The sequence below is a fragment of the Schistocerca nitens genome, chromosome 9 (genome assembly GCF_023898315.1).
Source record: "Schistocerca nitens isolate TAMUIC-IGC-003100 chromosome 9, iqSchNite1.1, whole genome shotgun sequence".
NCBI lineage: Eukaryota > Metazoa > Arthropoda > Insecta > Orthoptera > Acrididae > Schistocerca > Schistocerca nitens.
In genome coordinates this window covers 302482125-302508402 of record NC_064622.1, presented here as the reverse complement: position 1 = coordinate 302508402, position 26278 = coordinate 302482125, and the positions used below count along the sequence as shown (strand labels likewise).

Sequence of the window (26278 nt, the reverse complement as noted above, 5' to 3'; positions counted from 1 at the left end):
GCATACTGCTGGATTATTTATTCTGTCTAGTAAGAAACTCACCCAATTTTTTAGTTTATTCCCTGAATAGTCATGAACACACAGGAGAAATTTCAAAAAGACAATAGGAGTTTTGAATCATTCCCTGGAAAATTTATGGATGGCACAGAAATATTTATCTGAGATTGGTGTTCCACATCTTGCCTGGACTGTACAAAGGAGAAGGAATTTGAGGAGCTACACTTAAATAAGAAATAGTCACAATGAATACTGGAAAGGTATAACAAACTTTATTAGTCAGTTTCTACAAATATATCTTCAGACTTTTCTTATGTTCTGTCAAACCATCCAGTCAGCTGTGCAGTCACAGATAGAATTAAAACAACTGCTGCTACAATTAGTCCAGCAAGAAGAACGTTTGTATGCTGTTGGTGTTGTTGTGAAGATGAAGCCTTTCCTCGATTTTTGGATAAAGGTGCTGATGAGGCCACATCTGAAGATTCTCGCTCCACTTCTGGGGGACAGAAATCCTCTGGATCTAAACACATATATACGGTTTGCAGTTATTTGATTCAACTGTTGACCTATATATAATTTATAGAACATTTTACTTGAGAGATACTATAGGCCATGGTATTAATATAAATTTCTCATGCACATAATCAGTGACTTAAGGGATAGGAAGGTACAAACTGCACCAGCTCAGGTGAGAGCATTTACGATATATATATATATATATATATATATATATATATATATATATATATATATATATATATATATATATATATATATATATTTAATAGAGGGAAACATTCCACGTGGGAAAAATATATCTAAAAACAAAGATGATGAGGCTTACCAAACAAAAGCACTGGCAGGTCGATAGACACACGAACACACACAAAAAATTCAAGCTATCGCAACAAACGGTTGCTTCATCAGGAAAGAGGGAAGGAGAGGGAAAGACAAAAGGATGTGGGTTTTAAGGGAGAGGGTAAGGGTAAGGAGTCATTCCAATCCCGGGAGCGGAAAGACTTACCTTAGGGGGAAAAAGGACAGGTATACACTCGCACATGCACACATATCTCCATCCGCACATACACAGACACAAGCAAATGTGTGTGCGCGAGTGTATACCTGTCCTTTTTTCCCCCTAAGGTAAGTCTTTCCGCTCCCGGGATTGGAATGACTCCTTACCCTCTCCCTTAAAACCCACATCCTTTCGCCTTTCCCTCTTTCCTTATGAAGCAACCGTTTGTTGCGAAAGCTTGAATTTTGTGTGTATGTGTGTCTATCGACCTGCCAGCACTTTTGTTTGGTAAGTCACATCATCTTTGTTTTTAGATATATTTTTCCCACGTGGAATGTTTCCCTCTATTATGTTTCCCTCTAATATATATATATATAGTTTCAGAAAGTGCTTAGCATCTAATGCAAGTTGGTCTATCAGTTATTTATATGATTTTGAAATGCATCGCTGTTGGTTTTTGAATACATGCATGGTGTACATGATGTCTCTTGTCAGGTGAATCCCCCGATGCATCTATAAATAAAAACCTTTCCCGCAGACAAAATGGAATGGGGCTACATGAGCTGTGCCGAATAAACCCACAAGGGCGAATGCCAATTGCTGTTTATGTGGTTTATTGGGTGTGCAAATGATGAGCATTGTTATAATTATTAGCAAAATCCATACAATCGGACTACCAGAGTGGAAATAAATTACTAACACTAATAACAGGTAAGAAAGATTATGCACCAATCTTTTCAGTCTATCAATGAAAATTAAATTTTGACCATTTTATTTGCCAGGTTGCTACACTACTAAGGGCCAGGTGTACAGTCCACAGTTAGCAGCCACTTCAGTTTTATTCTCTGAACAGCACGGGAAACACGTTGTATGGACACACAGTAATGCCTAACCAAAGAATAAATGCTGGATAACTAATGGTGATTCTGGCAGTGTTAACTTATTTTCTGAAGTTAACCAGAGAATAATTTTTGACAAAGGCAGCTGTAGTTACAGAGTTAGTGATGGACATAATTGTTTGTTAGAACGAGGAAGGAGAAGAAATGGGTACATCACACAAATTATATAGAAGAATAGGATTATTCCAAAGTTTTCTAAAAATTTCATACTATACTATTTTTCAGCCTCGTGCTCAAGAAACTTTAGTGTATGAATGAAATGTGAAAATATTTCCTAACATAAAACATTTTGCTTATAGTAGACCTAATGCGCATTTCATATTTGTACTTTGTGAATTATATTCTGTGGTGTTATTTATATAAATGAAGTAGATAAAAATGACCATTTGTGCCTAAACAATCTCGTTTATTTGGCGTGTGTTACGACTACTGAAATGCTTATTTCATTTTATTCACCAGACAGTGACAATATAGATGTAGTCATATCTAGAAACCACACCAGCTTGGGTTCTATCTGTATTTTCCAGTATTGGACAAAGACGTTTGTTTTTTCCGTCTAGCAAAATGTCTGACAAACTTTGATGAGCTAATAGATTCTTTCACAGAGAGGAAAGCTTGCCTTGTAAAGCTGTAGTAAGATTAGAGAGAAAAAAAAATGCTGCAGCCTAAGGACTGAAGAAATGTGTACTGTCTTGCTTGTCTCTTGTCTTTATGGTTTCTATACATGAGAGAAACTTATTAGCTAACAACAGGCAATAAAGAGTGCAAATTTCTGAAGAGTTCTGATTCTAAATAACCCCACCCAGTATTAATTACGAGTCTTTTTTTAAAGGGTGGTTGGATGTCACACTGGCTGACTGGGAGCAGGAGAGGCACTACAGGACATTTTACTCTCCACTGTCACGAATATAGGTTTGATGGCTTCCATTACAAAATATACGTGTTTGAATTCCACAGAGCAAAATACAGTGATGCTTTGTGAAAAGCTGTGGCGCTGCACTTTGGCACACTAAGACCAAATAACATGCCTTACATTTCCTCAAATATATATCGAACTCTTCAGAAAGAGATATGCTACAGAATGAACATATTTTTCAAAAATTAATTTTTTAAATCTTGTTTCTTCATTTTTCATTCTGAAAACCCTTTACAAGGATTTGTCTCAAAGTCCTCAAAACATTCCTTTATATTTGTCTCGAGAATGGACTTTTCTGTTGGCAGGGAGTGAATATTGATGGTGAGTTTACCTCCTAGCAATCATTTCACATTTTTCTGTCACAGCTGGAGAGTCTATCTTGAAATAGAAGTCCGAAATAACAAGTGCTCCCCATCTTCCATTACTGTGTCAAAGATATTTTCAAGAATTCCCATACTTTTTTTGTGTTCAAGTAAACATTTTATATTTAGCAAAACACCTTAAACAGAATATACAGATTCAAAGAAGTCTTTTTAAAGTGAACAAATGTGTGTACCATCTTATGGTTTCTCATTATTCGTAATACAGTAAAACTTACTCAATTCAGCATGTGTATAATTCAGAAATCTGCCCAAACCATACAGATATTTAAGTCCTGACGTATGCAGTGCACTTTTATATGCTGGTTGTTTGTGTAAAGCGGAACATGCCTAACACGGAAACGGAAAGCAAATCTTAAAACATACTTAATAATTGACTGTATAATATGGAAAAGAGCATATACAGTCCTACTGTATTACAGTTCATTAGTTATTCATGACTCTGCAAGGAATGTTACTGTTAATACGCTGCTACGCGGCACAAAATCAAGAAAAGAGGTCCAGTGCGGTGCTGTTGGTGTGGATCTAAAACTGCGCCCCTCTGTGCAACAATGAATAAGTTAATCTCAGTGTTGGTACAGTACAGCAAATGAAATGGTTCGTTCATCAGCACTGTTTATCAGCTTTCTCATTTCCCTCATTACTGACACATGCCGGTACACACAGGAACACCGTTGCACATCTACCAATCCACTGCTCCATCATGCACAGTGAAAGAGGTGGATATTGTTCCCCTAAACTGGTTTTACCCAGCAGGGTCATTACTTCTAGCCAGTTACAGTTGACTAGTAGCACTTTGAGAGATACAGTAACATGTCAAACAAATGGTATGTGTTGTTAATACTTAACAAAAAGAGTAATGTAATCGAGCCTAATGAGAAAGACAAACACTCTGTGTGCAAAATTGTTGCATTGTAAATGTGGTAAAACACAAATTTATAAGACGATAAGATTCGGGATGAATGGGTGAAAGGGAATGGTCAGAAAGGCGGAGAAGACTGGAAATGAAGAAATAAAAGAAATAGTGTGGGAATGGTTCGTAAGTGCGTGGGCAAAAAACTTACCTTTATCTGGACCCATGTTGCAGAGTGAAGCTCTGATAGTCCCTAAAGATCTTGGAATTATGGTATTTAAGGCATCCACAGGATGCTGGACAGTTTCAAAGCTAGGCACAACATCATGTGGAATGAAGTGTGTGGGGAAGCTAAGGACATGCAGGAAAGTGTAGCAACAGAATAGAAGACAATATTGTCCAACTTTATTGTGAATTATGACCTGAAAGACATGTTCAGTGCTGATGAAACAGGACTCTTATCGCACGTTACCTTCAAAATCACTAACACGAGGTGAAAAGTGCACCGGTGGAAAAATGTCCAAGGAAACAACCACTGTAGTGCTGTGTGTGAAGGCAGAAAAACCACATTTTTCACAAACAAGACACCAGTAAGCTTCCTGACACATGGTGAAGCAATAAAAAGGCATGGATGGTGAATGGTCTTATGGAAGAATGGCTGGACTCTCAATGACAAAATGAAAAAAGGAAATCGCAAAGTTCTCCTTTTCCTAGACAATGTAACTTGCCACCTAGAAGTAACATTATCAAATGTGAAATTGACTTGGTTCCCTCCGGATTCAACCAACCTTACACACCCACAGACTGGGGGTTATTTACACCTTTAAGTGTCGTTATAGACGATTACGGATGCAATCTCTTATTCTTAGTGTTGAAGAAGCCGAAAGTGTGTTTGCTCTTGCATGGTCAGTTTCTGTCCTGGATGCAGTATACTGGATAGGCTTGACAGTAAAGGAAATAAAACCTGAAACTGACACGAAATGCTTCAGTAAAGCGGGGTTTGAAAATCCGAAACATTGCACCTAGTGTAGATGATTATATTTGAAGTAATGTCTTTCCAACAACTCACTCCACTTTCACTTCAGCAACAGATTTAATAGAAATCTGCAACACAGAGAGGATAAGGAAGAAGAAGATGAGCAAAATGATGTCCCTAGAAAAATTAATATGCCTGAAGAAGCCATTGCATGCATAAACAATGTTATGCAATTTGCAGCACACACAAATTGTCCCAACTTGTTGGAACTATTGTATGGTGCAAAAAGTTGCATAGAAAAAAACAATTTTGAACAGGAAATTAAAACGAGTTTCCCTCCTTGATATGTGGCAAAAACAGTGAAATGTAAAGCAAATAAACATGGGAATAATATGTATGTACAAACAATAATAAACGAATTTAAAGTTAAGAGTAAAAATATAGAAATGCCGTGTTATTTATCAATTAGAGTAATAGTCTAGTGTTCTATTGTCCAATATACGGTAAATGAACATCTACTATGCTGGAGTGAAGGTATGTAAATACAGTGTATGCACAATTAAAATATTTTTCTGTACTTTTGTGAATGATATCTGACAAATTTTACGTAGCCCAGTGAGTTTTGTGTAATCCAGAAACTTGTCCAATGCGGAAAATTATTTTAGTTCCAGATGATCCTTTTTGAGCAAGTTTACTTTATCTCCTTTCTTGTTTGGGAAGTGGATTATGGGTGAGATCCAATCACATAGTGAGTTCTGTTTTACAGATGTTCTGAGCAATTTCAATTAATTGTTTGGTTATTAGTACGCTTTGTATTCAGTTAATATATATGTTCTAAAATTGTAAGAAAATCTATTTACTTCCACTATAGGCAGCACTGAACCTTTGTCGAACTCAAGTGTGTGTGTGTGTGTGTGTGTGTGTGTGTGTGTGTGTGGTTTTTTTAAAGAAAAGGTATCCTGTTAGTTGAGAATATTTTTCCCTTCTAAACAATTTTGTTCTGATTCTCTTCAGCAAGAGGAACCTTGGGCCAAGGGCACTTTATGAGATTCTGTATAACTTCTAATAGTTACTTTGATGAAAGCTGTCTGTTGTTTGATTCCTCAGATTAGTCTGACTACACCAAGAACTTTACCCAATTTTTGTCAGTTTTATGGAAGCCTATCTCTCTGATGTTATCTACTCTGAACTATTGTGCACTAACAGTCTAAGTCCAACATGAGTGCTTCCTTCTTATGAGAGATATCAGTTAATTGGTTGTTTTAATTATGATATTCTTCAGTTGGGACCATTTATTATTTCAGTATTTTCTTACTTTTTATAAGACATTCTGTGTCAAATTTAATTGTGTAGAGGGTCCTAAGAAGGATCATTTTAATTTCCAAGGGATTATTGTTCAGTCTACCTGTAACTATCAGGTATGAGTAGGGAGGTATCCACACTTTCTGTTTCCTAAAAAGGTGCTTAAAAACAGTGAACTTTATGACTAAGCCAAAACTTCTATACGGTTCCTCCAATCTTCTGTGATAGAGGTTTGCACAAACATCAAAAAGCTGCCAAGGAATTAGTAACTTTAAAGCTGTTCAAAATGGCAATTGCCAGTATTCAGGGGGAATCTTTCAGATATGTTGTTACAAAAAATTACGACCTTTATGTATTCAGTTATAGAAAAGGAACAGCAGTTGATCAAGATGTTCACAAACAGTCAACAAATAAATGAAATTTGTCTGATCAAATCTCCAAATAACGTAATTAACAATATATCTAAAATGACATAGGATTCCAAACTCACAAGAATTTTTCACGAGAAGCTTGATACTCTAGTAGAATCACAATTACCTTTTTTTAAACATTTGAACTATATAAATCAATGGAAAACCTTGGACAGAATACAATTATGTATAATGGTAGATTATTACTCATCATATAGGAAAGGCACTGAGAATTAGACATGCACATAAAATGTTGAACTTTTGGACAAAACTCACTTCAGAATGTACACACTAAACAGTTGGTACACACTGCAGCTATGATTAAGGGATCTTGAATACAGTGGGTGATAGCTACATGAGAGTGTGGAGAGGTCAAGAAAGACAGTGCAAATGTGCTGAGTGCATTGGAAAATTTCAGTCTCGGAGGCCCTGTTTCATGTCTACTACGGTTTTTTACTACTGCAGTCTCACTGACCTTCATGAGTCACTGCAAAAGAGGTGTTCTTGAGTAATAAAGACTGTATGGGATAGACTTCTTTTCATGTATAATGTGCTGTGGTTGTTGAAATGGTAGTACTGTTGAAGTAAATTTTACATGAACTGATTTTTAAGGAACATTCAGTGAAGTGAAGGTAGGCATCTAGTACGGAGTTTTCATCCTATGACCACATCAGAAGGATTTTGTCAATGAATCTTCATCAGGTCTGGGGCTTAAGATTCCATGTGGCCCTCAACAGGGTGGCACAGGACAGTGCCATCAGAGGACCACTCCAGTGCAACAGATTCATTCTTAGCAAATAGTATGTCCTCATACATAACTGTCTCATTGCATGTTACTTCGTAACATGTCATCAAGAATGAGATTGTAAATTTGAAATAAATAATGCATTGGTAGGAAGAGTTTGATAGCAGTAAGACCACTGAGGTACTACACAAGGTAGGTGTGTGTTGAGAGACTATTGTTAGCAGTTTTTACATAATTCAATATTCAATAGGTAGGCCCATATCAGTAGATGAAGTAATCAGCTCATTCAGAAAGATTGCCACTTATTTTTGCCCCATATGATACACACTTAACAGTTTTTAAACTGAATTTTTATACATGTACATTTGGAGATAAAAGCATTAAGCAAAGGAATAAATTACCTGCTTGAAGTTCCAAATCCTTCTGAACATCATCCTCACTCATATCAAGATCTAGCAGCTCCTGAAGTGATACAAGAGCCTCACTAGGACCTTCACCAGGGAATAAATAGTCAGAAAGTGCCACTCGACAATGAGGTAATGGCACTAATACTCTTCGTGGAGGCTCATGTAAGGTGACTCTTTCTGTAAACAATGGGAAAGTAAACCTGTAGATGAACTTTAACATGCTCACTGATGCTATGAGATCTAAGATGACATGTTTTACAAGCAACAAAAAGTCTTTCCTTCTCATCCCATGCAGTAAGTCTCCACTGACCAGCGGTTCTGGGTGACTTCCTCGAAATCTACCCTTTTCCTATGCCTCTGCCTCTCCAATCCTTTTCCTTACCCCTCTTCCTTCCCCTTCAACCCTTCTGCCTGAAGGAGGAGCAACTGGCTCCAGAAGCTTGCCTGTTACAACCGTCTTCTGTGTGCGTTCTGGCACAGCTTGGCGAGTAGATTTTTTATCTTTTCAGTTAAATTATTTTGTCAAATTCTGGTAGGAAACATACAGATCAAATACACCAAGATAACAGGTATACAAAAGTATTTGAAACATTTCTATATAAATGACTTTGGTTTCAAAGCTAAATTACTTTGCCTCAACTAGCTACACAATGACTTTAATCATTGCCAGGCATTTGACATCCATTACAATTTTAAGTCCTCCTCTAGGATTTTAAGGGATTGTTTGTTATCTTTGGCTTCATGCTCCTGCATATTTTCTAATTTCATCTGCCCACCTCCTATTACATCATTGTCTGAGCCTTTGCATATCTTTCTAAATCCAACAGAAAAACTTCCTTTGTCCATCTATTACCCAACCAGGCTACTACATGCCAAGGTTGACATAATTTTCATTATAATTATGTCTTCAACTCCAGTCAGTTCCCTGATCCTCTTGTTTCTTTTCATGTTTCTCAGAACTTGCCAGGATCCATCTCTCCACTGCTGCTGAACAATCCTCAGTTTTTGAATGGCTTTCACATGAACATTTCTGATATCACTGCTGTAACCCACAATGAGTTATTGTGAACTTTCATTTTATGACCCATCAGAACCTTTTAGTGTACCAAAAGCACTATGCTATTTTTACTGTTGCTTGCAGTGGCCCTAATTATGAAGTATTGTTAGTACATTTGTAACTTCATTGCTAATGTGTATTTTTTTTTTTTACTGTTATTGCAATTCATTTTTAGGCCTAACTTCAGACTAGCTCTTTAGTAAGCAGTGCTTTGTATATGTTTATTTACACTAGAAGCAAACAGTAAAATGTCATCAACAAATCAAAGGTTGTTGGAAACATGTTACATTAAGTCACTGCCAAGTTTCATAAGAACAGTTACTACACATTTCACTGAAATTTAGTCAAACACTTTCCAAAGAATCTATGAATGTATTACAAATAGAGTTCACACAAATTGCTTCAGTTTATAATTTTGTTTACTAGTTGCAAATGTTACACTGTGTTATACCCACTTCTAAAGAAAGTTCACTGCTTTGCCTTGGTAAGCATTACTTTTTCAGTACGCAAGAGAGGAAGTTAATTGGCCTATGGTTTTTTTTTTTTTTTTTTTTTTTTTTGCCTTGTCTATCTCGTTACAAATTTTTTCTGGATTCTTCAGACATTCTGCAACTAATTTTGCAATTGCCTTTCATATTACTTTGCTTCTAGATTTACCCCTCTGCTTTCTTCATAAGCATAGTCTGGCAGTACTTCCAAAATATCATTTTTATTATTAACAATCTGTGCTTCTTGGATTATACAAAACTTAAGGAAATTTATGATATTTATCTAACTTTCTCTCTGTTATTTTTCCAAATAAAAGAGAGTCTCTGTTGTAATGTTTATCAAATAACAACATATTCTGCACTCTTAAGACATTATCAGATTAATTTAAAAAGGCAGAATTAAAAGCTATGGCAATCATCAATGTACGAGTAAATATATGTAACATATTATGAATATGCAGACAGAGAGAAACTTTACTGAATTATTACACAATTGTAGAACCATCAATGCAAACAGTTACTTCCTTAAAATATTCATGAGCATGCGCATGGAGTGACTAAGGGCAACAACCATATAAAATTAGTTGTGCATAAGGCAGACACCAGACTGATATTCATTGGAAGAATCCTCAGGAAATGTTGTCTTTCAACAAATCATGTCTCTTAAAAAACAATCAATTGACCAATACTTGAATACTGCTCTTCAGTCTGGGATTATTACCACATAGGATTGATCGAGGATCCAAAGAACACAAACTTTCATTACAGGTTCATTTAGTAAGCAGAAAGTGCCATGGAGGTGCTCAGCCAACTCCAGGGGTAAATACTGCAAGAGGTGTTCTGTATTACAGTGTGGTCTACTGTTAAAAGTTATGAAAGTGTACATTACTTGACAAGTCAACCAGCTTACTGCTTCATCCAACGTGTATCTTGTGAAAAGAATCCAACGTGTATCTTGTGAAAAGAGCATGGAGATAAAATTAGATCTGAGCCTACATGGAGAGTTACCAGCAACTATTCTTCCCACTAGCCATATGTGAATGGAACAAAGACAGGAGGAAGTGACACAAAGTATCCCCTGCCCTGCCACACATCAAAAGGTGGCTTGTGGAGTATAAGTGTAGATGTAAATCATCATCTCACCAGCTGTACATTGCATGCCTAGCATGTGCACCTGGCAATTCTCCCTCCCACGTTCCTATCCTGCACACCTGCTGCCTCCGAAACTGCTAGCCCTCCACCCCAACCTCCCCTCTGTATTCCCACCTTCCCCCCCTTCTATCCACCCCATCTGATAACCTCCATCCCAGTCAACCTTCTGAATTGCAGTTCCAACATTGTTTCCAGTCAGCACAATGTAGGTGCCTAGGGGTGTGTGTGTGTGTGTGTGTGTGTGTGTGTGTGTGTGTGTGTGTGTGTGTGTGTGTGTGGTGATTTTTTTTTTTTTTGGGGGGGGGGGGGGAGAGCAGGAGCAGGCATGAGCACCATTATCTAATCAAAAGATTTATTTGAAAAGCTAGTGAAGTTTTGATTCTTTTCGTGAATGCGTTGATGTCTCAACACTTCTGCTGTTTGGTGAGTGGTATCCTTTACTTTTTAATTATTTACATTCTGCCAAAACTTTCCTCACTACATTTGTAAGGAGTACATTCCAATCAACAGTGAAATGCTATAAAAAGACTAAATTAGTCTTCCACTGTTTATTAAGTCCTTGTTCTTGCCAATTCTCTCCCCCATTTACCCGGGTTGTGTTATTTCAATCCTTTAATACAATCAATTTTTACTCGCTCCTCTATTTTGCAGGTATTCATATAAGCCATTGCTGGAGATATCTAACGAACATGTTATACCTTCAGGAGACCCTTGCTCCTCTTCTATTAGGCTGTCCCAATGCAGTTCAAGTCTAGCAGCCAGTGACCGTATTATGTCTTCTTTAAGTGCCTAGAAGTATTAAAATCAAAATCAACATTTGTTCATTCATTTAGATATGTACCATATTTTAAAACTTTCAAATTCTATGTGATGTGGAGCTATGCTGGATAACAAAGAGTTATCTTCATCATAAATACACAAATATTACAAAAAGCACTTTCAAGCAATTTACAAAGTTTTTCCAGGGTGGTAGATAGTTGTGGTATAGACAGCGTAATTCAGATTACTACTCAACTCCTAACAAAGACAACTAGGTTAGTTGCCAAAATATAGCACATAACAATCAACTCAACCATACATTAAAAAATGCTTTCAGCCAGTTCCATTATAAACTACATATTTCGTCTGAACACAGAACAATACACAACTCACTTTTTACAATTCTAGTAGTGCGGCGAAAAGCATTTTACGATGACACCCCGCACATGCATCTCGACATCATGACGGCTGTTCAAAACCAAAGGTATGAAACAACATTGTGGGTATAACTGAAGTATGTTCAAAAGAAATCAACAAATGTCCCAGTGTTTCATGAACTGAGGGATTCCCTGTTTCCAGAAAGAGCCAGTTTTTATCCAAGTTGAAGCACTTCCCTTTCAGATGTGGTGGTTTTTTTTTATGAACCAAACACATGGAATTTGCAGATTGGCACGTCCAGGCTGTAGAGCTGATGCTCAAGCCACTCCCACTTCAACTTGGCCATTACACTGTGATCAGCCCATGCTGTCTGTTCTTGATGGACTAGCATAGACTATGGAGTGACTCACAGTCCACACCACTGTTAATCGTTTTTCAGTGCTTAAGGAATTCGATGAGTAGCGGACCTCTGACATAAAAAAAGATGGTAAGCATCACCTTGCATGATGAGGGCACAGCCTGGATTTTTAGTGGGAGATGACGATGCTACATTCGTGTCTCTAGATGTCTCACTATGTTATCCCAAAGCTGCATATGCAAATTTCAAATGGTTTAGTTGTTACATTTTTTATCTTTTCATTTGGATGTTCCTTAAATATACACAGACAGCCTGAATATTACCTGATATATGTTTAAACGTGCTGAAATTCATTGCAACAGTTTAAAGTGGAAATGAACTCAGCACAAAAATGAAGTCAATTCTCTGTAAATATTGCCCAGTGTCCATATAATATGAAGCCTTAAATATGAGAAATTTAATGTCTAATACACATAGCAGTAACACTTGGTTCAAGAATCATGAAAGGAGGCTGTATACATGGAAGAAGCCAGGAGATACTGACAGGTTTCAGATAGATTATATAATGGTAAGACAGAGATTTAGGAACCAGGTTTTAAATTGTAAGACATTTCCTGGGGCAGATGTGGATTCTGACCACAATCTATTGGTTATGAACTGCAGATTGAAACTGAAGAAACTGCAAAAAGGTGGGAATTTAAGGAGATGGGACCTGGATAAACTGAAAGAACCAGAGGTTGTAGAGAGTTTCAGGGAGAGCATAAGGGAACAATTGACAGGAATGGGGGAAAGAAATACAGTAGAAGAAGAATGGGTAGCTCTGAGGGATGAAGTGGTGAAGGCAGCAGACGATCAAGTAGGTAAAAAGACGAGGGCTAATAGAAATCCTTGGGTAACAGAAGAAATATTGAATTTAATTGATGAAAGGAGAAAATATAAAAATGCAGTAAATGAAGCAGGCAAAAAGGAATACAAACGTCTCAAAAATGAGATCGACAGGAAGTGCAAAATGGCTAAGCAGGGATGGCTAGAGGACAAATGTAAGGATGTAGAGGCTTGTCTCACTAGGGGTAAGATAGATACTGCCTACAGGAAAATTAAAGAGACCTTTGGAGAGAAGAGAACCACTTGTATGAATATCAAGAGCTCAGATGGAAACCCAGTTCTAAGCAAAGAAGGGAAGGTAGAAAGGTGGAAGGAGTATATAGAGGGTTTATACAAGGGTGATGTACTTGAGGACAATATTATGGAAATGGAAGAGGATGTAGATGAAGACGAAATGGGAGATAAGATACTGCGTGAAGAGTTTGACAGAGCACTGAAAGACCCGAGTCGAAACAAGGCCCCGGGAGTAGACAACATTCCACTAGAACTACTGATGGCTTCGGGAGAGCCAGTCATGACAAAACTCTACCATCTGGTGAGCACGATGTATGAGACAGGCGAAATACCCTCAGACTTCAAGAAGAATATAATAATTCCAATCCCAAAGAAGGCAGGTGTTGACAGATGTGAAAATTACCGAACTATCAGTTTAATAAGTCACAGCTGCAAAATACTAACGCGAATTCTTTACAGACGAATGGAAAAACTGGTAGAAGCTGACCTCGGGGAAGAACAGTTTGGATTCCGTAGGAATGTTGGAACACGTGAGGCAATACTGACCTTACGACTTATCTTGGAAGAAAGATTAAGAAAAGGCAAACCTACATTTCTAGCATTTGTAGACTTAGAGAAAGCTTTTGACAATGTTGACTGGAATACTCTCTTTCAAATTCTGAAGGTGGCAGGGGTAAAATACAGGGAGCGAAAGGCTATTTACAATTTGTACAGAAACCAGATGGCAGTTATAAGAGTCGAGGGGCATGAAAGGGAAGCAGTGGTTGGGAAAGGAGTGAGACAGGGTTGTAGCCTCTCCCCGATGTTATTCAATCTGTATATTGAGCAAGCAGTAAAGGAAACAAAAGAAAAATTCGGAGTAGGTATTAAAATTCATGGAAAAGAAGTAAAAACTTTGAAGTTCGCCGATGACATTGTAATTCTGTCAGAGACAGCAAAGGACTTGGAAGAGCAGTTGAACGGAATGGACAGTGTCTTGAAAGGAGGATATAAGATGAACATCAACAAAAGCAAAACGAGGATAATGGAATGTAGTCAAATTAAGTCGGGTGATGCTGAGGGAATTAGACTAGGAAATGAGACACTTAAAGTAGTAAAAGAGTTTTGCTATTTAGGGAGTAAAATAACCGATGATGGTCGAAGTAGAGAGGATATAAAATGTAGACTGGCAATGGCAAGGAAAGCGTTTCTCAAGAAGAGAAATTTGTTAACATCGAGTATAGATTTAGGTGTCAGGAAGTCGTTTCTGAAAGTATTTGTATGGAGTGTAGCCATGTATGGACGTGAAACATGGATGGTAAATAGTTTGGACAAGAAGAGAATAGAAGCTTTCGAAATGTGGTGCTACAGAAGAATGCTGAAGATAAGGTGGGTAGATCACGTAACTAATGAGGAGGTATTGAATAGGATTGGAGAGAAGAGACGTTTGTGGCACAACTTGACTAGAAGAAGGGATCGGTTGGTAGGACATGTTTTGAGGCATCAAGGGATCACAAATTTAGCATTGGAGGGCAGCGTGGAGGGTAAAAATCGTAGAGGGAGACCAAGAGATCAATACACTAAGCAGATTCAGAAGGATGTAGGTTGCAGTAGGTACTGGGAGATGAAGAAGCTTGCACAGGATAGAGTAGCATGGAGAGCTGCATCAAACCAGTCTCAGGACTGAAGACCACAACAACAAACACATAGCAGTTTTAATTAAGCAATGTGACTACTAAAAACTGCTGATATGACAATAATGATTCCATTATATTGTTGTTGTTGTTGTTGTTGTTGTTGTTGTCTTCAGTTCTGAGACTGGTTTGATGCAGCTCTCCATGCTACTCTATCCTGTGCAAGCTTCTTCATCTCCCATTACCTACTGCAACCTACATCCTTCTGAATCTGCTTAGTGTATTCATCTCTTGGTCTCCCCCTACGATTTTTACCCTCCACGCTGCCCTCCAATACTAAATTGGTGATCCCTTGATGCCTCAGAGCATGTCCTACCAACCGATCCCTTCTTCTGGTCAAGTTGTGCCACAAACTCCTCTTCTCCCCAATCCTATTCAGTACCTCCTCATTAGTTATGTGATCTACCCATCTAATCTTCAGCATTCTTCTGTAGCACCACATTTCGAAAGCTTCTATTCTCTTCTTGTCCAAACTATTTACCGTCCATGTTTCACTTCCATACATGGCTACACTCCATACAAATACTTTCAGAAATGACTTCCTGACACTTAAACCTATACTCGATGTTAACAAATTTCTCTTCTTCAGAAACGCTTTCCTTGCCATTGCCAGTCTACATTTTATATCCTCTCTACTTCGACCATCATCAGTTATTTTGCTGCCCAAATAGCAAAACTCCTTTACTACTTTAAGTGTCTCATTTCCTAATCTAATACCCTCAACATCACCCGACTTAATTCGACTACATTCCATTATCCCCGTTTTGCTTTTGTTGATGTTCATCTTATATCCTCCCTTCAAGACACCATCCATTCCGTTCAACTGCTCTTCCAAGTCCTTTGCTGTCTCTGACAGAATTACAATGTCATCGGTGAACCTCAAAGTTTTTATTTCTTCTGCATGGATTTTAATACCTACTCCGAATTTTTCTTTTGTTTCCTGTACTGCTTGGTCAATATACAGATTGAATAACATCGGGGAGAGGCTACAACCCTGTCTTACTCCCTTCCCAACCACTGCTTCCCTTTCATGCCCCTCGACTCTTATAACTGCCATCTGGTTTCTGTACAAATTGTAAATAGCCTTTCGCTTCCTGTATTTTACCCCTGCCACCTTTAGAATTTGAAAGAGAGTATTCCAGTCAACATTGTCAAAAGCTTTCTCTAAGTCCACAAATGCTAGAAACGTAGGTTTGCCTTTCCTTAATCTTTCTTCTAAGATTAGTCGTAAGGTCAGTATTGCCTCACGTGTTACAGTATTTCTACGGAATACAAACTGATCTTCCCCGAGGTCGGCTTCTACTAGTTTTTCCATTCGTCTGTAAAGAATTCGTGTTAGTATTTTGCAGCTGTGGCTTATTAAACTGATTGTTCGGTAATTCTCACATCTGTCAACACCTGCTTTCTTTGGGATTGGAATTATTATATTCTTCTTGAAGTCTGTGGGTATTTCGCCTGTTTCATACATCTTGCTCACCAGATGGTAGAGTTTTGTCAGGACTGGCTCTCCCAAGGCTTTAAGTAGTTTTAATGGAATGTTGTCTACTCCGGGGGCCTTGTTTCGACTCAGGTCTTTCAGTGCTCTGTCAAACTCTTCACGCAATATCGTATCTCCCATTTCATCTTCATCTACATCCTCTTCCATTTCCATAATATTGTCCTCAAGTACATCGCCCTTGTATAGACCCTCTATATACTCCTTCCACCTTTCTGCTTTCCCTTCTTTGCTTAGAACTGGGTTTCCATCTGAAGTCTTGATGTTCATACAAGTGGTTCTCTTATCTCCAAAGGTCTCTTTAATTTTCCTGTAGGCAGTATCTATCTTACCCCTAGTGAGATAAGCCTCTACATCCTTACATTTGTCCTCTAGCCATCCCTGCTTAGCCATTTTGCACTTCCTGTCAATCTCATTTTTGAGACATTTGTATTCCTTTTTGCCTGCTTCATTTACTGCATTTTTATATTTTCTCCTTTCATCAATTAAATTCAATATTTCTTCTGTTACCCAAGGATTTCTACTAGCCCTCGTCTTTTTACCTACTTGATCCTCTGCTGCCTTCACTACTTCATCCCTCAAAGCTACCCATTCTTCTTCTACTGTACTTCTTTCCCTCACTGCTGTCAATTGTTCCCTTATGCTCTTCCTGAAACTCTGTACAACCTCTGGTTTAGTCAGTTTATCCAGGTCCCATCTCCTTAAATTCCCACCTTTTTGCAGTTTCTTCAGTTTTAATCTACAGGTCATAACCAATAGATTGTGGTCAGAGTCCACATCTGCCCCTGGAAATGTCTTACAATTTAAAACCTGGTTCCTAAATCTCTGTCTTACCATTATATAATCTATCTGATACCTTTTAGTATCTCCAGGGTTCTTCCATGTATACAACCTTCTATCATGATTCTTAAACCAAGTGTTAGCTATGATTAAGTTGTGCTCTGTGCAAAATTCTACCAGGCGGCTTCCTCTTTCATTTCTTAGCCCCAATCCATATTCACCTACTATGTTTCCTTCTCTCCCTTTTCCTACTGACGAATTCCAGTCACCCATGACTATTAAATTTTCGTCTCCCTTCACTATCTGAATAATTTCTTTTATTTCCTCATACATTTCTTCAATTTCTTCGTCATCTGCAGAGCTAGTTGGCATATAAACATGTACTACTGTAGTAGGTGTGGGCTTCGTATCTATCTTGGCCACAATAATGCGTTCACTATGCTGTTTGTAGTAGCTTACCCGCATTCGTATTTTCCTATTGATTATTAAACCTACTCCTGCATTACCCCTATTTGACTTTGTGTTTATAACCCTGTAGTCACCTGACCAAAAGTCTTGTTCCTCCTGCCACCGAACTTCACTAATTCCCACTATATCTAACTTTAACCTATCCATTTCCCTTTTCAAAATTTCTAACCTACCTGCCCGATTAACGGACCTGACATTCCACGCTCCGATCCGTAGAACGCCAGTTTTCTTTCTCCTGATAACGACATCCTCTTGAGTAGTCCCCGCCCGGAGATCCGAATGGGGGACTATTTTACCTCCAGAATATTTTACCCAAGAGGACGCCATCATCATTTAATCATACAGTAAAGCTGCATGCCCTCGGGAAAAATTACGGCCGTAGTTTCCCCTTGCTTTCAGCCGTTCACAGTACCAGCACAGCAAGGCCGTCTTGGTTAGTGTTACAAGGCCAGAACAGTCAATCATCCAGACTGTTGCCCCTGCAACTACTGAAAAGGCTGCTGCCCCTCTTCAGGAACCACACGTTTGTCTGGCCTCTCAACAGATACCCCTCCGTTGTGGTTGCACCTACGGTACGGCCATCTGTATCGCTGAGGCCCGCAAGCCTCCCCACCAACGGCAAGGTCTATGGTTCATGGGGGGGGGGGGGTCCATTATATTATTATCTTTAAATCCAAGTGATGGAAAACAGTGACAGATTTCTCTTTCCTCTCACTATGCCTAGTTGTTATTTGGCTTACGTAACATCTAGCATATAATGGCTTATGAGTCTTTAGCTCATTACTAATACACTCAACTGATATTTATTGCATTTATAAAATGAAAATACAATGATTTACAAGGAGTCAAATTACTGTTTCTGAGCCTATGAAGATATTTTATAAATGCTTGATAATGATAATAATGATGTAAGTAATTGTAAAAAGTAGTAAGTAAATAAAGTGTTATTACCTTTATTAGAAGATTTCTGAACTGCATGATCTACACTGAACAGAATTTCATTTTCAGGAAGTTGCAGATGTTTTTAGTCACTTATTTAAAATTCAATATCTGTCACAAATGTTATTGATCACAACATGATGTAATGCTAGAAATAAGGAATGTAGTGACACAGCATGTGTTCAAAATTTTTGGTTGTCAGAAATAACGGCAAAAGCACATAATGTGCTTTGATTGCTACAAGACCAAGCAGCACCAGCGAATTCACCACTCACTGCATTATACGTAGTACATCACTGCATTATAATCTAATACAGTAAAATTCTTCTTTTAAACTTTTCATGGGACTTTGAGAAAATGGTATAAATTGTGGGAAAATGTAAATAGTGGCAAATTTTCCAAGCATATAATACATTTTACATTTCATGAGCACACCAATAGTTTATACTTTTTAATTAATAAAGCCAGAATTATAGTTTCTTCAATTTCTTCTACTGCATTTTTTCTATCAACAGCAAATATTTAGCATAAGCACAAAATCTGGAAATTATAAAAGTTGCTACATCATATGTTAAAAAGTATATATATATATATATATATATATATATATATATATATATATATATATATATATATATATATGATAGCAGTTGGTAATGGGTGATGGTTTGCATAAAATATGGTGGATACAATGACAGAATTACATTCTATAAGTTGTATTTATATTGTGTAGCCTTTGCTATATGAAATAAAGGATAACATTTGGCGATTTGGCATAGTAGGGTGGACCCAGTAATAGAATTACGTTATATATATTTTTTTCTTTCTTTCCTTTTTTTGGGGGTGGGGCAGGGGGAGGGGTGGCTGATATTCATTCCTAACACTTCAAAAATCATTACAAACTCTGGGAACTGGTGGTGGGGGAGGGGGTGGGGGAGGGAGAAGCATATACTGTAGAGCACTTGATGATGTCTCCCTGAAGATCAAACTTGGTATATTAACAAAATCTCCACATAGTACGTACTTTTTTAACATCATGTGTCACATCTGGGACAGTTGGGAGGTAGGCAGAATATTATATGAAAGAGGTGCTACCACAGCTCTTGTTTATTGTTGACAACTCTTGTTTATTGTTGACAAGTTTTGTACTGATTGGACTAATTCTGAAGTTGCAGCCCAGTCCCACTACACACAGTAAAGGTATTCTAAGGTTGGCAGTGTTCAGAGACAAAATTCTAGTGTCACCGACTGTTCCAACTTCTACCAATTTACAACTATGGAGACCAGAACTCAAAAAGTTTTCTGTGGGATGTCTGGAAACACTACATGAAGGACAATGCCTTGCAAACTTAAATTACATTTCAATTACATGTTTCTGTTTTATTTATTTATTTATTTATTTTTGTTTCTCTCCTTTAATATTGTTTCATTAGGTGTCATTGTGGGAAATTTATAATTATGATAATGCAAAAGTGTCTGCAAATTAACACTCTGAAGGGACCAATAAAAAGTGTCATCAACAATGAGAAAAATGTTAAGTCCAGGAATGTGAACACCAGGTTATACTGAAGTATAATCACAATACAATTTCACTTTTGACACTGGTGAAGATTTATTAACAGCATCTTTTGATAGGAATTTAATGCACCACAACAAAGTTAAAAGGTATGAAAAACTGTCCTACCAACCTGCACTGCATCGCCAACTGTAGCCTTCTCATTAACAAAAACACGACTTGCCAAGGTACCGTAAACTTCCATACTGGCTCCACATGGCAAAAGTTGCATTTCTTCTTCATCACCAGTTCCCTGTAATGATAGAATAAAGAAATTCAGGAGTAGTAAAATTACCAAACTTTGTACAGTATAAGCCTGTCACTATACTCAATTCAAGGTTAGTCTTTCTTCAGTCTGGGTCAAAAGCACGTACTGTCTCATAGCCTACTGTTCTCACAAAACATCAAGGAGTCTGCTAAACTCAGGTGTCCCATAAAGTGGACACTCATCAACTGTGTCTTCTAGTCTTATTACATGGGGGACTACAGATATTCTATATGTTATACCAAAGGCATCTTTGTGCCCTCAATGGCACAAAGCTACCGGTAGAATTTTCTTCCGCTACAGGATCCAATGGGATTACATCTGTGATTTAAATTTAATATGATATATCAAGATATAAACCAGCCAAAGAGAGTCTTTCAGTTTCCCAAAGAGATGATAGTCACATGGATCCAGGTCAGGACTGTAAGGCGGGTGTTTCAGTGTTGTCCATCTGAGTTTTGTGATCACTTTCATGGTTTTTTGACTGACATGTGACCGTGCATTGTTGTGCAACAGCAAAACATCCTGCCTTTGCTGATGTGGTCGAACACGACTCAGTCAAGTTTGAAGTTTCTTCAGTGTCATCACATATGCATCAGAATTTATGGTGGTTCCACTTGGCATGATGTCCACAAGCGAGAGTCCTTTGGAATCGAAAAACACCATAGCCATAACTTTTCCAGCAGAAGGTGTGATTTGAATTTTTTTTTTTTCCTTGGGTGAACTTGCATGATGCCACTCCACTGATTGCCTCTTTGTCTCTGGTGAAAATTGATGGAGCCATGTTTCATCACCTGTCACAATCCTTCCAAGAAATTCATCTCCACCATTCTCGTACCATTCCAATAGTTCGCTGCATACCATTTTTCTTGTTTCTTTGTGCGCCACTGTCAACATCCTGGGAACCCACCTGGCACAAACCTTTTTTAATGCCAATACTTTCAGTATTCTGCAAACACTTCCTTCCCCTATCCCAACGTAGCATGACAATTCGTTCACTGTGATGCGTCTGTCAGCAGTCACCAATTCGTTAACTCTCTGCATATTGTTTGGAGTGTGTGTGCAGTATGAGGCCTGCCGCTGCGAGGACAATCCTCAATATTGCTGTGCCTGCTTTCATCATGTAACCTGCTTGCCCACCGACTAACTGTACTGCGATCGACAGCAGCATCTCCATGCACCTTTTTCAACCTTTTGTGGATGTTTTCCACTGTCTCGTTTTCACAGCACAGGAATTCTATGACAGCACGTTGCTTCTGATGAATGTTAAGTGTAGCAGCCATCTTGAAGGCATGCTGTGATGGCGCCACTCTCAGGAACAGGTTGAACTAAGTTTGAAAACAAGCGGGAAGGATGTATCTACACACTGTAAAACTTTCACACATGCAGAATGAAAACTGTATTTTTAAAAAAGTAGTGTGCATTTTTTTTGGAGTGACCCTCGTACATCATTATCACCACTACACCAACAGTAAAAAGTTCTCACCACTTTTGGGTGCCCCTAATATTACAGATATGCTGGATAAGTTCTCTAAATTGTTCTCTCTTCCCCCCCCCCCCCCCCCCACACACACACACAAATGAGAGTGAGCTAGAGAAAGTAGAGAGAGACTTCCACCATCATCAACCCACAGGAAAGAGATCAGTTCTTAGTACTACCTCATTCATAACAAAAATCTGGAAATTTACCAATCTGACATCTGGAAACTTACCAATTTGCATGGTTGATACAAAACTGCAGACAGTGTCAATGGTTCTTTCTTTCCTTTTGCCTTGTGGCCTGTGCCAGTCCAGTCCACAGCTTCAATACCATCACACAGATCTGGTGCCTGACCTTCTATGATGCAGGCTGATGCCTGAACGGATTCTTCCACTGTTAGTAAAATTTCCTGCAAAAATATTAAACAATAATTTGATCAAACAATGGACAATCCAGGATGGAATAATTTGACTGTCATCTCTACTTCAATAACACAGTTTCTCAGTGTTACTCAATACAACATAAGAATTAACAAAATAATTTTAATTCAAGAAATTACATGTTGGTTGGTGGGTGGTAATATGAGAAAAAAACAGTGTGGTCATCAATCCCTCATTCATTCATGGACTAGTCCATCTAGATTTAGTGACATCTGACATCAGCCAGAAATATGATTGATTTGTGATAGTGTAAGGTAGTGGTAAAACAGTGGTACTGAAAGCAACATTGATGCCAGAGATGAGAAATAAATGCATGAGACATTAAACTATATGGGTCAGGTGTGTGTGTGTGTGTGTGTGTGTGTGTGTGTGTGTGTGTGTGTGTGTGTGTGTGTGTATGCGTGCGCGCAGACTAGGGAGCAGGCAAGGACCCCAAGGGTTCACCTATAGTGAGAGGCACCTCCCCATCTCAATCCCCATTGACCCAATGCAGGAGTAAGACAGTAATGGAGTAAATAATTCCTTCTCATTAGGTGGAAAGGAGGTGCTTAATATTTGGCATGTGGCTGCTGCAATCTTAAGGTGACTGTGGGAAATAGGAATGTGCAGCAGATGTAATATTATGCCACAACAGTTACGATTATTTCCTGCTGTGACTGCTAGATGATAGTAGCAGCGTCATTGTAAGTATTCATTTTTGAAACGTGATATTGTCACTTGCTTCATAGGCATTAGCTGACATGGAAGTTCTCTCTGTTAGGTGCATTTTATTTGCTCTTGTGTTGTTAATTTTTTGTTCAGAATATAGGGTGAAGATGAGAAGTGTTCAGAGTAAATTATTTATGAAGTCCTTGAGGAGTCTACAGATAATGAAAATGAAGTATCTGATGAAAATTCATTTTACAATTTATCTGAAAAAAGTGATAGGCTACTTTTTTTAAAACTGAACTGCTGCATATGTTTAATGTATTACTTTCACAGATTGTGTGTTATCACTGATTCTTCTATAGGAACATTACAAAAGGAACCCAAGCATACTTCAGCTTTTACACTTATGCCTATTCAAAGTAGGAAAAAGGCATAAAAATGACAAATTTTAGGCATAACTGCATACACAGACCTTTGTTGATTGAAACAGAATGGAGCAGTTGATGAATTAAGCGAACCTTCAAATTTGTTCTTTATATTTCTTCGACAGTGCACTAATAACAGACATGAATGAACAAAAGAATCATTATATAATGCAAAACCTTTGAAGGTGAAATACGATCATGCCTATTACTACGTTCAAACAATGGAAAACTGTAACAGCAGCAGACGTGTAAGAAAAATATCCTTACTATTTTGCTGCATACAGCATTAAGTGAGAGTCCTGACCTGAAGAATCACCTTGTCAGTTGTAATTTTTGCCCCAGTTTTTTGTCAAAGGACAGATTTATAAACATATTATCCAAGTTTCAGTTGAATAACACCAGCAAAAATGAAAGGTTAACAAGGATTTGATTCACTTTTTAAAGTTACACCTCTCTTCAATACACAGAAAAATTCCAAAATATTTATTACACAAAAGAAGCTGTAACAGTCTAAGGAAGCTGACCCTTCTGGTACAAGCATCATGTTACCTGCTGCTCGGCAGTCAACGGACAGCTTTCCTCAAGAATTAGGAAAAGTGGCTCAACTGTCAGAAAAATACTTCCATCATCATGTAACCATTGCAGATGGGAAAAGGGGACGAATGTGTGTGGTATGCTGAGAAAAGAAGAAAAAAATAGGGAAGGTAGGCGGAAAGGACACCTCATATGAGTGCGGCAAAGTCCATGTATATTCATTTTTTCAAGTTTATCACACCATACTCCATTATGAAGCTAACTTTTATTTTTATGATGTGTTCTGTGTGCTTATTTGTTTGTGATGTACACGGCTAATTAAATTTAAGGAGAAATATCACGTGTTTGCTTACGTATTTGAATACTAGGGCACTTTTTCAATTTTTTCTGCAATAAATGTTACTAAATTGAAGCTTCATCTGTGTAATCAGTTTCAGCACTAGGAATGCCAAAATGAGTGTGTGTGAAGTTGAAAGTCCAATAACATAATGTTTTGAAATTACAACTACTGATTTCTACTCACATGACAACCACCAGAGAGGGGTGGAGGGGGGGGGGGGACCAATTTAAGCCAGTCTGCAAATAATGGCATGTACCTATGAGACAAGCTCTATTAGCACAGCAGTAGGTCCAACTATAGTGAAAGAAAATGTGAGAACTAACAGATTGATTAGAGTGTAGGCGCACTCTAGCGTGTCCTGGGCAGAGCATGTCATGGCAGGCATCCCACCCCTAATCTGATACAGCCAAATTGTTAACAACAGCAATAGAAAAAACCTATTCAACAGTTCTTTCATCATTGGCTAGTATCAAGGAAAAGGAATCTTAAAGGTCTGCTTCACCAGAGTGCTTTACCAAAGGGAGTCCTAAAATAGTACAATACAGTGCAGCAGAAAAAAATAGCTAACTGCATTGAAAGCAATTAAAAACTTAGTAAAAGACAGATTATAATAGAAACTGTCAGAGGAGGTAGTGTCGAGGATGCAGAATGCATCACAGAAGAATGGCACGTAGCTGTGGCCTCTTTGATAGAGCACAGTTTATTAAAGAAGGCAGCAGTCCACCAGATGTTCCAACTCCAAATGAGTAGAGGTCTTATTTGCACCTGCAAATCCACACCTAGGATTGACAAAGTGAATGTTGGGCGAGTAATCACTTCTTTAGCCAAATGAGCTGTCGCTCGATACCCACATGAGTGAAAACCCACAGTAAATTACCTGAGCTGGTAGTATGATTAAGGTAAGAGAGAGGCGCTCCTCAAGGAAGTGTTACAGGCCCTCTATTGTTCCTGATCTATGTTAACGACACAGAAGACAATCTGAGTAGCCGTCTTAGATTGTTTGCAGATGATGCTGTCATTTACCGTCTTGTGAAGTCATCAGATGATCAAAATGACTTGAAAAATGGTTTAGATAAGATATCTGTATGGTGCGAAAAGTGGCAATTGACCCTGAATAAGGAAAAGTGTGAAGTTATTCACATGAGTACTAAAAGAAATCAGATAAATTTCGATTATGCGATAAGTCACACAAATCTGAAGGCTGTAAATTCAACTAAATACTTAGGGATTACAATTACAAATAACCTAAATTGGAATGATCACATAGATAATATTGTGGGTAGAGCAAACCAAAGACTGCGATTCATTGGCAGAACACTTAGAAGGTGCAACAGGTCTACTAAAGAGCCTGCTTACACAACGCTTGTCCGCCCTATTCTGGAGTATTGCTGTGCGGTGTGGGATCCGCATCAGGTGGGACTGATGGATGACATCGAAAAAATTCAAAGAAGGGCAGCTACTTTTGTATTATCGCAAAATAGGGGGGATAGTGCCACAGACATGATATGTCAATTGGAGTGGCAATCATTAAAACAAAAGCGTTTTTCATTGCTATCGGATCTTCTTATGAAATTTCAATAACCAGTTTTCTCCTCTGATTGTGGAAACATTCTGTTGGCACCCAGGAGAGAAATGATCATCATGATAAAATAAGAGAAATCAGGGCTCGCACAGAAAAATTTAAGTGCAGGTTTTTCCCGCATGCTGTTCGAGAGTGGAACGGTAGAGACACAGCTTGAAGGTGGTTCGCTGAACCCTCTGCCAGGCACTTTATTGTGAGTAGCAGAGTAATGATGTAGATTGTGAATAAGAAATATCAGAAGACGACAAGAGTAACATCAATCAGTTCAGGGGGGAAGGGAGGGGGGGTAACAAACTTCAGGTGTTTGAAATAAATTGGTCCTAATTTATGGTCAGGATACTAACCAGGAAGGAGTGTACAGAAACACACAGGGAGCACACTATTATGGTCCCAGAAAAGGGACTTGATGCACATTCCAACTGGGACATGCAACCAAGTTCGGG

The 26278-nt window shown here is 38.2% G+C and overlaps 1 protein-coding gene across 1 annotated transcript in view; it reads right to left on the bottom strand.

Annotated features, from left to right (window-relative positions):
* Positions 1-243: 243 nt before the first annotated feature.
* The window catches only part of LOC126203675 (protein odr-4 homolog), a 52642-nt gene continuing 26607 nt past the window's right edge, over positions 244-26278 (bottom strand). The window contains exons 5-9 of the mRNA XM_049938041.1: positions 22099-22275; positions 20255-20374; positions 11296-11386; positions 7895-8077; positions 244-517 (exon numbers count right to left, since the gene is read on the bottom strand). Coding sequence (XP_049793998.1) covers positions 309-517; positions 7895-8077; positions 11296-11386; positions 20255-20374; positions 22099-22275 — 780 coding nt within the window. The 3' untranslated portion in view covers positions 244-308. The remainder of the gene's footprint in view (positions 518-7894; positions 8078-11295; positions 11387-20254; positions 20375-22098; positions 22276-26278) is intronic.